Source organism: Amphiura filiformis, chromosome 8, assembly GCF_039555335.1.
Source record: "Amphiura filiformis chromosome 8, Afil_fr2py, whole genome shotgun sequence".
Classification (NCBI taxonomy): domain Eukaryota; kingdom Metazoa; phylum Echinodermata; class Ophiuroidea; order Amphilepidida; family Amphiuridae; genus Amphiura; species Amphiura filiformis.
Window position 1 is genome coordinate 42,968,930 of NC_092635.1, and position 15,627 is coordinate 42,984,556.

Genomic DNA, 15,627 nt, shown 5'->3' on the forward strand with positions numbered 1-15,627 from the left:
ACAGACAGATACAAAGAATGGCAATTCGCGCATTATTGACATGCAATATCTTAAAGGTGCAGAGTTTTGGAATTGACTTTTTTGCAACTTTTGCTACGTTGCGTCTGGAACCACCAGACTTCATCAGGCAACTGACCCGCTGGGCTCGTCACGTGATAGACGGCTAGGTATCGTCCCGACGATCCGGTCCCATGCATGAGATAAGTTAAAGCGGAGTCGCCCTTTCTTGTTCAGTGATGGTTGCTCAATGCGTTCCCAAATGGCTTCTTTTATGCCTGTCCTATGCCATTGTTCGATCCTCCTGATCAAGAATAACGACTTCCACGGTCTTAATTAATGTAATAGGATCCTACAATATACTAGTAGTTCAATAACAAATTACGTTAATTCAATGAGTAAGTAGGTTTTATTGCATCAGCCGGCCTGATTTCTTTTCACGTGACCAGCCCAGCGGGTCAGATGCCTGATGAAGTCTGGTGGTTCCAGACGCAACGTAGCAAAAGTTGCAAAAAAGTAAGTTCCAGTATTAGATTCAATTCCAAAACTATGTTTGAAACTACTGGATGACTAAGAACATATTCACTCATTTATTTTAAAGGTGCGTGGTCAGGTTTAGTCCGATTTTTAGCACTTTGTGTTTTCTACCTCACATTGAGGCCTATCACCCGAACATTCTTATCCCATCATGTTTTGGGTTAAAGTGAATTAGATTCTAGAAGCAAACATGTTTATCCTAGTGGCCCATTATTCAGTACTGACGACTTCTGAGGTGGCAGCCACCAAACTACCATACTTCTGTTTCTCCCGCCTAAACGAAACATATTCCTGATGTGAAATTTCACATGGTTAAAATAGGCCCTATGTGCTTTTCTCTGATACCAAGATCTGTACTTTGATGGAGTAAAGTTTGGGAATGAGGTTGAGGATGAGGTTAGATCAAGCATCTTTAAGTTCCATACGGGAAAGAAAATTGCTTTTTGACATTTTTCAAGTAGTTAGCTATCTTATTGCATCGGAATGAATTTGTTTGTCCTGAGTGGTCCTATATTGCTCACCTTGTAAAAGTAAATAAAGTCAACAACGTTCTTGAGGCAGGTGAGTTTTTACCAAGTAGTCTGGCCTTTTATCACTCGTCCATTGAATCTTGTTTACCATTTCATTTGACATCTTAAAGGTGGCTACTCCTATTTTTCATATGGTGTTTTATACCTGACATTGTATTCCAGTTCATATCCATACACCCCCTATGGAAGACATGACCTGAATCTTCAACACAGGGAGTGTGAATTTCAAATGGGGTTACCTGCATGGGTGAATCCATTGGAAGTTCACACCCCCTGTGTGGGAGATTAAGGTCACAGTCTTCCATATGGGGTGTATTGCTTTAAACCAGATGCTTTAATGATTTAGGCATATTACCAAAACTTCCCGGATTCCAAGTCTGAACAGAGTTCTGAAGTCTGAAGTTCATTTGCTCCAGCGGGTTGAAAACCCCCGAGTCGGGTGAAGCTACAATTTCTTTTGGAGTTCTGGTCCTGAGCTTTTTATTGAGTTTTTTTCTTCCACCTCTCTCGCTTTTGTTCCTTGATCTCTTTGCATTTATTGTGGTGATCACGACTACGTTCTGATGTGTAATCAGCAAGAGCATTCAATTTATTTAAATGAAGCGTCCAAAGTCAGGTGGGTGATAACGAACTGTACATCGACGGCTATAGTGTGCCGTTTGTGCTAAATACTCAATCACACCCTTGGGTTGTATGTGAACAAAAGGTACCTCTCGCTCGTGTAGGCGCTTTCAACAACTGACTTTTGGTTGATCACTTATTGACAAGAGCCTGCTTATTATAGCGTTTTTAGCGTTATTAAAATACGCTGTCAGGTCAGTTACCGATTTAATGGCGGAAGTCCTTTGTCCCAAACAAAAGGTACCTCTCAATGAATATGGTGTCGGTAAATGAAATCGGCACAAAGGAACAATGCGTTACGTATTCTATTGCCACTCTATGTTTATTAAAGCTCTTGTATAGAGCTTTATAGATAAATAGTTCATTTGTTTCTCTTAGTATTTGTCGTATTTTATGTTAATGTGGTCCGTGGCTCGTCAACATAGTCAAGCTCTCTTTAGTTTTCTCCATGGCCCCTCGAACCACTTTTGTATTTTTGTATTTTTTTTATATTGATTATTTTTTTGCTAAAATAAAATCGAATGAATCGTATGAACCATTTAATTGTTCACACGATTTAAATGAAACATATGAGGCCTAACTGGCCTCAGGTTTAGAATGCTTGTACAAAGAGTTATAAACGGTGGAATTTGATGGTGTTGGACATGTTGAGTGGGGGATGATGCTGTCATTCGAAGTTTTGGATGTTTTGCTGACGCTTTTTTTTCCCGATACTTCGGAGGGCAGATGCGGAGACATCGACATAACGAAACCAACAAACACCTTTGGCAGTGGCAGCTATTGTGGCAGAAACAGCATCTAGTTGTATGATTCAAAATCATGTCATGTCACTTGAAAACTTGAAAAATTATATGTCATTGAAATAAACATGTTGGTCACACACAAGGGACGATAAGATGTTTGCGTTAGGAATACAATCACCTTGTTCATACATAGGAAAGAAAGAAAAGAAACAGGTCGCAATATTAAAGAGGTTGATCTGCAAAATGTAGACGTCAAAAACAAGACTTGATCCATCTTATGGTCAGATTTTATCAGAGTTTGAGAAGATGTTTCTTTAAATAGACAACATTTCAGACTTTACTTGGACAAGTTGAAGATACTCTTAATCCCACATAGATAAAGATAAGTGCATTAACCCAGCTTTATACACACTAAATGTAGAAATAGAACACATTAAAGGCCCATTTAGTGATCTCAGCGAAGGTGTAAAATACTTTAAATTGTTTATAAATTGTCTAGATAGGAGTGAATGATAATTCATTGCAATTGTCATTAGGTATTTTTTCTGTGAAAATTTTGGCAACAAACAAGGAAAACAACAGTATTGACAAAGTTGAAGTCCCATTCAAATACATATGTAGTTAATTTCTCCATTTTGTCTTTAATGCCATGAATACGCATGAATGAAGTTCTACTATCAGGCTATGCAAGCACATCTATGACAATAACAAAGGGGCCAAATCTGCCGGATGAGCATATCAACGGACCGTTAAGCAAGCATTAAAAACACTTGAGACTTCCTGCAATTTCTTTGGTTTCTAGCCGTGTTATATGAGACATTCTTAATCCCTTGTAAAGTTCCTGCAATCTTTTTTTATTATATAGATGTGTGATATGAGATGATATTTAAACCAATAGGTGGCGCATAGCAACAACGGAACTGATATATTCTACAATGTTCTAAGCATTAGGTAATTCCTTGTAAAATGTAAAAATTTCTTTAACATGTTTAACTAGACAATATTGCAGATTTTCCTTGGCCTCTTGATTCTACATAGATAAAGACATATCATTAAACCAGTTTTATACACAATAGAACACCTTAAGGGAGTTTAAGCAACACCGGAAACCAGTCTCCCGGGAAAGTGGATCAGAAGACCATATCAGTCAAACCTCTGATGTGAACATGGTGAAGGACGAAATATTGCAGTGTACGTATTTCACTTGATTTTGTCAAGCAAAAGTGTCATTTCGTTCATTTAACCAACAAACCTGATGAACTTATCCAAGCATTCTTAAATGCTTGAAAAAGATCCTGTAATCGTACAGATTCTTATGAGCCGTCCATGCTTTACTGCCTTGCGTTACCGATATATCGATTATTTTCTACCGCAACGAAGAAGAAGAAGAAAAAAAGAAATCCCGTTAAAACGAATATAGGGCCTAACTTTATTGAAGATGCTACAACATTGTAGTAAACTGGGTTCAAAAACAAACTTTTTTTAAGGTCATATCTTAAAATCCTGTCCTTAAAAATGAATCAAAATTACACACAGGATTACTTCAATACTCTACTCTAAACACATGTCAGTAACCAAGCAGTTGTCCAAGTGGCACAATAGCAAATGCACTGACACGGAACAGCTAGCTGGACTACATTCACAGGCGAATAATTGGCACCCAACAAAAGAAATATGTGGGAATGAGTACAAGATCCTTAGACAGGTGATAATTTCCCAAGAGAAAGCGGAATAGTGTGGAACGGGTCTGCTTCTACTATGAATGTGGTCCAGGAAGCTGTTCCATGTCAGTTCATTTTGCTGTTGTGTCAGTTGGACAACTGCTTGGTTTCTGACCAGTCTTAGAGGTGAGTATTATAGTAATCCTGTGTTCAATTTTGGTTCATTTTTAAGGACAGGATTTTAAGATTATGACCTTGTGAAAAATTATAAGTTCTTTTTCTTTTTTTTGGAAGAGACTGCAATGCGGGTAACACAACTGACCGCAACGCAGATGCAGTATAAAGCATGAACGGACGTTAAGCTGTGTGATATAAGACGATATAAAAAGGGTTCTGCGAGTGCGAGTCGACGCGATACTCGTGCGTACGCGTTATTTAAACCAATTATAACTAGGAGGCGCATAGCAACAACGGAACTAATCGATTCTAAGGACCAGGCAATTTCAGGTCAAATATAGGATTTAATCTGATTAAATAGCCTACTTCTCTCTCTCTCTCTGGGTCAGATGGCGCACTATTAAAGCGTATGTTAGATAGTTTATAATCACACTGAAGTGAGCATGCAACTCGTAACAAACCTATGGTAAATATCACAGTGGATAAATGTGATCTTACAACATACTCATGATAGGAAAATATGAAATACTGTTCAGTCTTTTCGCCTTCGGGCAATTGATGAGGCATATTGAATAGGTAAATATTAACTCTGCTGAGTACACATATAATATCACAAATATGAAGGAGCATTCAGTTTGCTTAAAACTACATTCATGATGTGATTAGGGGAAATACAGAATGTAGCGTAGGCGTGAAGAGGTATTATCCTGAATATCAAGATTATGGTAGACTTGAATGTAAATAGTTGACTATTTTGGATATTTTGTCAAATGATTGAATATTGCTTTTTATAAAATTCGAAGCAGGTGGAAATATTTGCCTCCTTACTTCATGGCACATATTAGTGTCTTGTCTGAACATTTATACGAACCAAACAAAGACGCACGCTACCCATGCACTTTTTCTTTTTACTATTATATTATGACTAGAGGTCATACACATTGCACATAAAACGTAGTTCGTAGTAATGAAAGAAACCAATTATTGCTATTACTTCTCAAGCCTTAAAGGCTTTATGAACGATCTCACGCCACCAAATGCCAGTCCAAAAGATGTGTACTAAATATGCCTTATGAAAACGTGTTTTTTTCTTCACCACAGGAGCGACTTAAATCATAGCGACAGTTTTGATGGTTGAAATCAGCCCTTGCATGATCTCGCTGACTAGGAAATACAATAGGTCGCCGTAGAAGTGACATGATAAGATAATTAACTACCATAGTAATAGATGAATACAATTTTTGAATATATCGCCCTGCACTACAATGTTCACGCGGTACCTATGCATTGAACTATTTAATAGATGTCACAATTTTTTAACGATGATCAGCGTGATAAGTAAGCAAAAGAGAGCGGCATACACGGTTAGCTAATGGTGCAGCACAGTAACCCTGTCTCATATCAACTGAACTTCAAACAGTGTGCTTCGACTATATTTATAAATACGTATTTATAAATACGCAAGTGCCCATGGGCGCGACATACAAACGGACCAAGCGTGACCAAATCCTCATGCTATTGACCACTATACAGATAACCCGGTCAGTCGCAATTTTGAGGAATTACTGAGCTATATAAAATTCGACCAAATTTATGGGGAAAATGTTTCATTGGCGCACACAATTTCCAGATAGAGTAAACATAGATATTAAATATCATCAAAGTTTATATTAACTTAACTTGCAAATTATTACACATTAGAAGATCCCGATTTTTTTTAATGAAAAACAACATTTTTGTATTTGCCGACGGAAAAGATATTTTCGACGGAAACGTTTATAATAATGTTTATATCACAAAGTAAACAAAATAGACAATTTTGCTACACAATATAGTATCGTTTACCGCCTTTGATTTCAAAATGTAGAGGATGACCACCCGTCGTGCCGAAGGTTACTTCCAGACTATCTGTCTACAAGCTGTTATGGCAGCGCCAAAGTAGTCACGTGCGTATTTATAAATATAGTTAAAGCACACTGCAAAACAGGCAGGGCGTTTTCATTTATACGAAACATTGTGTTTGTTCTTTACATTTTAGTACTTGTAAATTGGTATACTCTGTTTAATTGTGCTTTATATCCTTATGCTTTACATCACTCATGTATCTGGGTTTTTTTTAAAATGTTATGCAGGCTGATCTGGCTACCCCTACGGTAAATACGGTGTAATAAATAAATAAATAAATAACATTTGGTTTATGCACTTAAGCATATTTTTAATGGGCTCTGCTGTCAACTTTATTGATCTTTAGCAGTTCCGAAGTGCCTTATTTTTTTTTATCTTATTAGATCTGATTTCAATAATTACATCTTTAATAAGGGCGAACCCTGAATCAGCTACACTGTTTTCCACAATAATACACTTGCATATGCTACTTGCAGCAAAAGTACCTATTTTATTTGATTCGATCTGATTTGATTTAATGACATCCTTAACGAAGGTGAATCCTGAATCGCTCCACGTAATGAAATGCAATAAAAACACTCCATTATAAATGCACATTAAACATATGAATTATATTAGACAAGTACTTCAAAGAAATGCTACTTGCACCCAAAGTGCCTCATTTATTTGAATTCATCTGAATTGATTTAATGATATCCTTAACGAGGTCGAACCCTGAATCAGTTTATGCACTATTCTCCACAGGATTAAATTTAATAATGCAGTAACAAAAACAACATAATTCTCAACTATTATGAGCTGATCATAGTATAAGGGTAAACATAAACTGGGCTAAACAAGAAGTTGTCTTCAAAAAAAGACAAGTCACGGATCAGGTGTATAGTACCTGAGACTATACCTGTGATTATTATATAGTCTCAGATAGTACTTTGAGCTACTTTGGTCTAACATTTAATATTCATATCGAACCTACTTTGCACTTTAATACGACAATAAATAAGTGATATGACTTGTCTTGACTCGGGAAGACAATTTTTTTAAAGCCACCCACAGGAAACAAATTTGGCTATAACTACGAAGAAAATTGTATCAAAATGTCTACTATTATTGCATGTTGGCAATATCTTAAATTTGTTGAATAATAATTTTCTATACAGATGCAAGATGCATATCACTAAAGTAAACAAATTACCAGCTAGTCTTGGTCTTGCTAGCTTTTGTCCGGGATATTTGTCTCATACTTTAACACCAATTAATATTTTGTAACAGAACTCCATTTCTTAATTAGAAAATATATTATAGAGGTTGATACACACATTGCTGGGTTATTACAAGAGTGAATAAACATTCAATTAACTATAGATAATGGACTTAGTTTTGTGCCATGTAGTTTTCTGAAGTAAATCGCCATTGTGTAGTTTGCAATACAGATATACCTAATCACAAAGTAAACATTCAATATGTTGGCCATGACCTGTCTACCTAGCTTTGATTAACCAATCAGTTATGTGTATTGTCATCATGTGATGGCTATAAGCCAATTACAAACTTGTTTATAAAAAAAGCTACTCAATTACTACACTCAAAAACTCATTACCAAATTTAAGGGATAATTTAGTCCCTGTCATGTGTGGCAGGATTAGATAAAGGCATACAAACTAGGGTATGAGATATTAGGAATTATTTCCTAGACTCTTAACCACACCGGGTTGATGGGATACAAGCTATTCAAGACACATGACATGTAAGGAATAAACTGTGCATATGAGATATTGGGGCAAGTGGCATCATATCACTGCCGTGAAAAAAACAACATATAATTTTTCACAAGGTCATGATATCTTAAAATCCTGTCCATGGAAATGAACCAAAATATTACACACAGGATTACTTCAATACTCTACTCTACACACATGCCAGTAACCAAGCAGTTGTCCAACTGAGACAACAGCAATATGCACTGACACGGAACAGCTTCCTGGACCACATTCACAGGCGAATAATTGGCACCCAGCAAACAAAATCTGTGAGAAGGTGATAATTTTTAAAGATTAAGTAATAGCGTGGAACGGGACTTCTTCTGCTTTCACACAATTTCACTCACTCACACACTTCCTCACTCTTCTTCAGATGGCTTTAAAATAAACAATCTTCCCTTGGCCTTGTTCTGACTGTTTTACTACTATATGGAGGAGAGCTAGGTGCCCATGCTACTCATGTCATTTTCACCCTAGAAGTGACGTCAGTGCCCATTTCATTAGATGCAGCTTCGAAGCTTCAAGTAGCTAGCGGATGCTCAAAGCGCTGGCGTACGCACGCACGCGCTTAAAGACGCCACATAGATGCGCGCGCAACGCGTTGACGTACAGTTTTGATGTGCATCCCCCCAGGACTTTACCAAACCAACTTTTTTAGCTTCCTTTTATGGTCCTATAACATAACATCTGGTTAACAAGCACATCAAATTATTCCTCTCATTGCAAGGATTCAGAAAAAGTATAGTTTGTCCTACCTGCGACCTACCGTTCTTGAGTTATACGCAAAAAGGTCACATTTTGGGCGGTGGTCAGTTTTTTGGCCACACAGGGGCCAAAAATTAAAAATGCTCCAATTTGAACGAAATTGGTCTCAAATTGCTTGTTATGTAAAAATAAGATAAGGAATAGTTGTAAGAAACGTCACAACATAGGTTGTGGTCAATAGGCTGTAATGGGGGATTGACCTTTATGGCCAATTTTGTCAATAACGAAGCATTTTAGACAGTGCAAACAATTCCTTTTTTGACTTGCTTTTGCATGACGAGCAATTTGAGACCTTTTGCGTTTAAATCGGAGCATTATTAATTTTTGGCCCCTGTGTGGCCAAAACAACTGACCACCGCTCAAAATTTGACCTTTTTGCTTATAACTCAAGAACGGTTAACCAGATTTGAGCAACTTTGAAATTTGACCCCTGTGTTGACCTTTAACCTTGAATATGGCCGGAGTGCCGGGAAATATTTTTTGTTAACATCTTGAATGTGTTATAGGACCATAAAAGGAAGCTAAAAAAGTTGGTTTAGTAGAGTCCTGGGGGATGCACATTAAAACCTGGTAGATACCCGACAGTTTAACTGGCTGCTCGGTGATTCAGAACTTCACGTACAAACAATGGGCTATTCCAGTTTAAGACCATACTAAGATTTTGGAAATATCTTCCATAGGTGGAGTATGTTTTTTTAAATATAATTAGCCAGAGGTAATCATTTTGAAACCTATACGCTCCCCCTATATTATGGCTTTACCTATATCTTCCACAACACTATTCTATTCAAAATTGATCCTCTGTGGCAGACTTAAGCTAAATCTTCCACAGGGGTGGTGTGGATTTTAAATGGAATAGCCCAATGGGAAGCACAACAAGCATTAAAAGTTCAATGTTTAGGTAATAAGTTCATAACCTTATACTAAAAGATACGAGTTGCTCAACCGGATGATCGTAAAAATCGAGCCTGCGATAAAGCCGTATATTTAAGACAAATTATCTGAACATTTGAATGGCTTCAACTTCGCCAGTACTGCTGTTTTCTTCGATTTTTGCCATCAGATAACTGTGTGGTGACATTGGTCATGTTGGTTTGCAGGAAATTAACATTCTCTGCACAACAATTATATTATGTTACAGTTCGCATTGTGATCTTAACCACTTTGATTGAATGCAGTAGGACAGGATGAATGTATGTACAGCTCTTTGCGAAATTGCCACAGCCCTGATTGAATGGGTAAAGAGTGACATTGTTTTCCCAAATGCATTCTCTGTACGTAAGTTCACTATTCAAGGTGATGGTGTAAAGATTAACTACCATAGCAATAGATTAAAACAATTCTGGAATATATTTCAGTTTCGGTTATTTTTACTAACAAATCAAAATATAGGCAATATAAGGAGAAGAATTATTTGATCTGAAAGTGGATGAACCATACAGAGCAAAAATATTAATGCTCGACATAAATGGTCACCCAAAATAGAAAATTAACCACAAGAAAGACAGTGCAAGACAGGGACAGACATAAAAGACAAGACTATGAGATGGAGACAAGACATCACGAGACATGTGAACATCATTTTTACATGATGGCAGCTAATAGGTAATTATTATTTGGATTAAAGCTATTTTAAAGGAAATAATTGACGATATATTATTGATAGACAAGATTCCAAAGGAAAACCAAATAAAATTTTAATGATAAGAGGATATGAAATGCACTTTGAACTGTGCCTTAAAATGATTTACGGATGCTACATTACAAATGCTATTAAAAATCAAAGGTATTAATATTGCAATATGGAATTTTGCGAGTATCGTGCTTATTTTTAAATAGCATTATAATTGGTTTATTTAGGTTAAGTGGTCCTAAACCAATAAAAACATGACAAAGTTCATTATCAACAGAATTGATTAAAGTATTAAAGTTCTTATGCGATACAAGCAAATTTGTATCGTCGGCAAAAATGAAATAAGAAAACAATTTAAGAAAAACAATATCATTCAAGTACAAATAAAAGTAATGGTCCTAATAGAGAGCCTTGAGGCACACCACAATTTATTTTGTGAAGGAAGATTTGAGATTATTATGCAAAGTAAACTGAGTTCTATTTGTTAGATAACGTCTGAACTACTAGAAGGCAATACCTCGAACACCATAGTAAGAGAGTTTGGACAACATAACATCATGGTCTATGGTGTCAAATGCCTTCGAGAGGTCCAGGAAGATACTCAAAACGTAGTTCTTGTTATCAAGACAAGTAGTTCTTTTATTATACGCTTCAAGAATGGCCATAAACTAAGATCTTCCTAGGCGAAAATGATATTGACCATCGTGGAGTATTACAGTTAAACCTAGAAATAAAATTGTTAAGTCTTCTATGTACAACTCGGTCAAGGTTTTTTGATAAAATAGGATGAACTGAAATTGGTCTATAATTACTAAAAGTCTTTATATTACCAGATTTATGGATTGGTGCAACTCTGGCAATTTTAAGCTTATTTGGCACAATGCCAGAGTAAAGGGAACAATTTATAATGCGTGTCATAGGAATGGAAACAATATCTTTAACATATTTTTCAACATCAGACTAATAAAAATATCGTCAAAACCAGACCTGGTACCAGACTTAAGGGGGTACTACACCCCTGCCCAATTTTGTGCCTATTTTTGCATTTTTCTCAAAAATTATAGCGTATTGGTGACAAGTAAGATATGTATATTATAGGGGCAAGGACTATAACTACTGCACTGAAAATTTTATTTCAACGCAGACAGCAGTTCTGGAGTTACAGTCAAAAATGAGGGAAACCCAATATTTGATCAATAAATCAATAACTACTTGCCTTGAGTTGCTGAATTTTCAGTGCAGTAGTTGTAGTCATTGCTCCTATAATATACATATCTTACTTTTCACCAATACGCTCTATTTTTTGAGAAAAATGCAAAAATAGGCACAAAATTGACCAGGGGTGCAATACCCCCTTAAAAGATTTGCAAATGGAAAATAAATTCAAATGTATCTATCGGGGAAAGAAAAAAAAATCGAATTTGGTGGTTGATCAACATTACTCAGAAAATGTTGAAAGGAAATGTTAGATAGAGGAATGTCTTGTTCAAGATTAGAATCAAGATTTGCATAATACGTATTGAAACTATTGGCGATTGTTTGAGGGTTCGAATTAAAAAATATCATCAATATAAAAGCTACTTTTTGCTTTTGCTGCTCCAATTTGCTCCAATACGAAAATTAATACCTTAAAATCCATCGATTTCGAAGGATTTCGAATCCGTTCATTTTGTACGGCAATAAAGGTTATTGGTCTGTTTATATTAGCTGACGGTATGATACAGGTGATGACTCGACGCAAGGTTTTGGTGTTCCTTGTGATTGATCGACACGTTTTGTCGTCGGATGTTAGCCCTGAGATATATCTTTCTCGTCATCCTTCAAAGGAAGTTCTTTCAAACGAGGGCAAAGAGTTTTTTCAGAATCATCATGTACGCCTTACGAAAGTTTACGTTCATAATTCCATAGATGATGAAATTAATAGAACTGTTTGAAAGACAAAAAGCTACAGCTGTCATAAAGAACAAATCAGGCCACGAAGCGTCAGTATCAAATAAGACGTTAACGGTATACGGGGCCCACATTATCATGAACACGGCCAGGAGTGTTGCAAACATCTTCAGGATTCTCATATCTGATTTGTTCCTCTTGTTGGCGCTAATGCTGCCCCGTCTGCTAAGACGACCGCTTGATTTACGGATAACGCGAAATATTTGGATGTAACAAAACGGAATGATTATCATTGGTAAGATGAGTTCAAAACCAATCAGATACCAAGAGTAAAAGTAACTCACATTAAAGATACACGTGCAGATACGACCTTTTGGGAAATATCCATAGATGCCCCAACCAAACACTTCAAAGTAGGGAAGTGCAATGAAAAATGCGATGATCCAAAGACATATCAATATGACGGGGGCTGTGCGATGGTTAAAAACCCTGGGATAAAGAGGACGATGGCATATGTGGATGTACCTCTCAACAGATATAGCGACAATTGTCCAGATGGAGCAAGCACAACAGGTGACAACGAATGCACCGGCGAAAATGCAGAGTCCTGGATGACGGTAGAAGAATTCTCCTTCATTGAACACAGCAAGTACAGAAAATGGATCGATGATAGTTGTAACAAATATATCAGCAAAGGCTAAGTTCACGACAAAAACATTACTTATTGTACGTAGTTTCTCATCCGCGACAAGTGATAATATGATAAGAAGATTACCAGCAGTTCCGATCAATGCCATAAGTATCAACCACGTTATGTAAAGAATGTATCGGTCAGGCAGAAATGGCACTGATGGCGAAGTATTGTTTGTCATTGTTTCATTCTCGTATAATATCGAAGAATAATTGTTGGAGTCTTTGTGGGTCCAACTTTCAGCTGCCTCCATGTTTAACATTAGTTGTATCCTGGTGGTGTAGCAAAAAGGTAGTGGATATTGAGCGTGAGCGTCAACTTCGCATGTTTGGGGAGGACTACATGAGCTATGGTGAGACGCGAGGAAAATATACTTTATGTTTTGTTGAAATGTAGTTGTTGAATTGAAGTTCAAGGTGATTAACACGTACAGAGGAAATTGCCTCGGAAACTGGGATTGTCAACTAGATTAAGGCGAGCGGTATGACAGGAGTCACATTTTACCAGATTTTGCCGTTTAATTAACTAAAATTTGCAATGTTGTACTTACTTTTACTAATATGCCTATATTGACAAAGAAAGTTTTGAGCGAAAAATCATGCACATGGGGGCGGGCGGAAATAACACCACTTATATCAAGCCTTATAAGTACCCATACCATTCCTATAAAGTTTGTTCGGCTATTTATAATAGGCGAAAAAATAAGACTCATAACACCGTGTATTGATATAAAATGGTGTGCACGCAGTTGGGCGCAGCACTTGCGCGACTGGCGCACGCTTATGTGAATTTATGCGTGCGTGAGTTGGGACTTTATTGATGCGCTCAGTAACAAAAACCGAATACTTTACGCCTATTATAAGTCGAATAAACTTTAGTATGTTAGCCTCATTTGTCTCAATATTTTAGTGTAAATATCACTAGGTCATTCTCCCTTCCGACCCGCCTAATACTAGTTTATTTTGTTCTGACAAGAACTTCCTATGTGCCCAGGCTTGTTTATTTTCACCATTCAAATGCATTGTGCAGTATATAAATAGTGCTGTGTAGCTAATATGGCGGCGTCCTTGTGCAGTGACGTAGTGATGTCATCCTCCACGAACAGGTTAATACTCATTTAAGAGATTTCTGGTAACTGTTTACGGACACTCCCAGTTACAGCTACACGTCATTGAATGGAGTTTCATATGTTTTCAGCACTGTCTTTTTCTTACTTCTTATCAGGTTTTCATATGTACAAATTAACACACTAACAATCGTACTGACTTTATTATTTTGAAATATTCCCGGGAGTTATTCTTATCAATTTGATATCCCTAGGATTACTGACGGTTCCTTTGAAATATTGCCATGTTGTGGATAGCCGTTGAAGATCTACGTTTATCAAGTTCAGAATTAAAACCTTTTCTCTAGATATGCTGATTATTTTTATAGTTAATCAAAAAGGGTATGATAATTGAAAAAAAAAAGATATTATTTTAGAAAGAGGTAACACAGTAATGCGATCATTTTGTATAATATAGAAAGCTTTAACACGATATTTGTCCTCCATTTATCGTGTATAATTCAGACTTCTTGTTTGTTTTGAACCGTTTCAATATTTTCCGCTCATACGCCGACACAATATAGCATTCCAAATAGATCTAATCACAAAATCTAGAACATTTTTCGAGAAAAGGGAAAATTAAGCCTCCATAAGCAGCTTAGATACGTCTATCCCAAGTTCCCCTAAGTCCGGGTGCATAAAACATACTTGTCCTAGCCATAATACAGATCTAGCCACTCACAAGAGTGATTAAACTGGAGTATGGATGTATTTATATCCCACAAAGGTAACTCAAGGCTGCTTGAACTTCTACTATTAGAGAAATTGCGATTTCCAAACGTACGCATTGACGTGGATTTTTATCAAAAACCACTCTCCTGTGACGGGATTTTGAATAGATTGCACGTACGTTCGATGCTACGTTTGAAAATCGCAATCTCTCTATTGTTTCACCTCTTACTTCTAATCCAGATGTTGAGAATAGAGGTCCTGCATGCTTTTATCAATTGGCTCCAAACAAAGGATTTGAACCGGTGTCCTTCACCCTAATCATGGCGCAGTGCAGTCCATTCAATCAAATGTTGTCATCAACATAATTTGATCGTAGTGCATTTGTTATGTGTCGCGGTAGATTGCAATCATGCTTTTGTTGAATGCATTTGAGTAGTCCGCCATATTTACGGTATGATACGTCATATGCACAACCTCTATAAAAATTCAGTCTCGATTCATTCTTGATAATCAGTTATCCTTTCTTTAAAAACAAAACAAAAACACACACACACACACATTGAGAGGACTCGGTTTACGATATGGTCAAAGAAGATTACGATTGTTGTCAAACAATCAGAAGGGTAAGAGTTTATGAGGGCAATTATCAAGGTAGGACTTAAAATTCAAAATAGGTTTCGCTAACTAGAGGCCATGCTTAGACCACAATATGGTTGCTTTAGTTATCTGACCCCTCTGTCGTAAATGGCAGCTTGATCATCACCATTTATAGCAACTGTAGATTGTAAAATTTTGTTTGACTTTTCACCTCCGTCGGGAGCAAATTCCACGATGACCCTGTGTTCACTTCAATTCAAGGAGGTGGGCTTCCTCTATAGGATGTCCTACCCATATACAGTGATACAAAAATCAAATATTTTGGCAGTAATTTTTTGAAGGAACA

General features: G+C 36.8%; 1 protein-coding gene across 1 annotated transcript; it reads right to left on the reverse strand.

The window, feature by feature from the left end:
- Positions 1–12,061: 12,061 nt before the first annotated feature.
- LOC140159070 (melatonin receptor type 1A-like) lies at positions 12,062–13,331 on the reverse strand. Its single transcript, XM_072182400.1, has one exon. It carries the CDS (start codon positions 13,167–13,169, stop codon positions 12,162–12,164), a length of 1,008 nt encoding a protein of 335 aa, XP_072038501.1. The 5' UTR covers positions 13,170–13,331; the 3' UTR covers positions 12,062–12,161.
- Between the last annotated feature and the right edge of the window lie 2,296 nt (positions 13,332–15,627).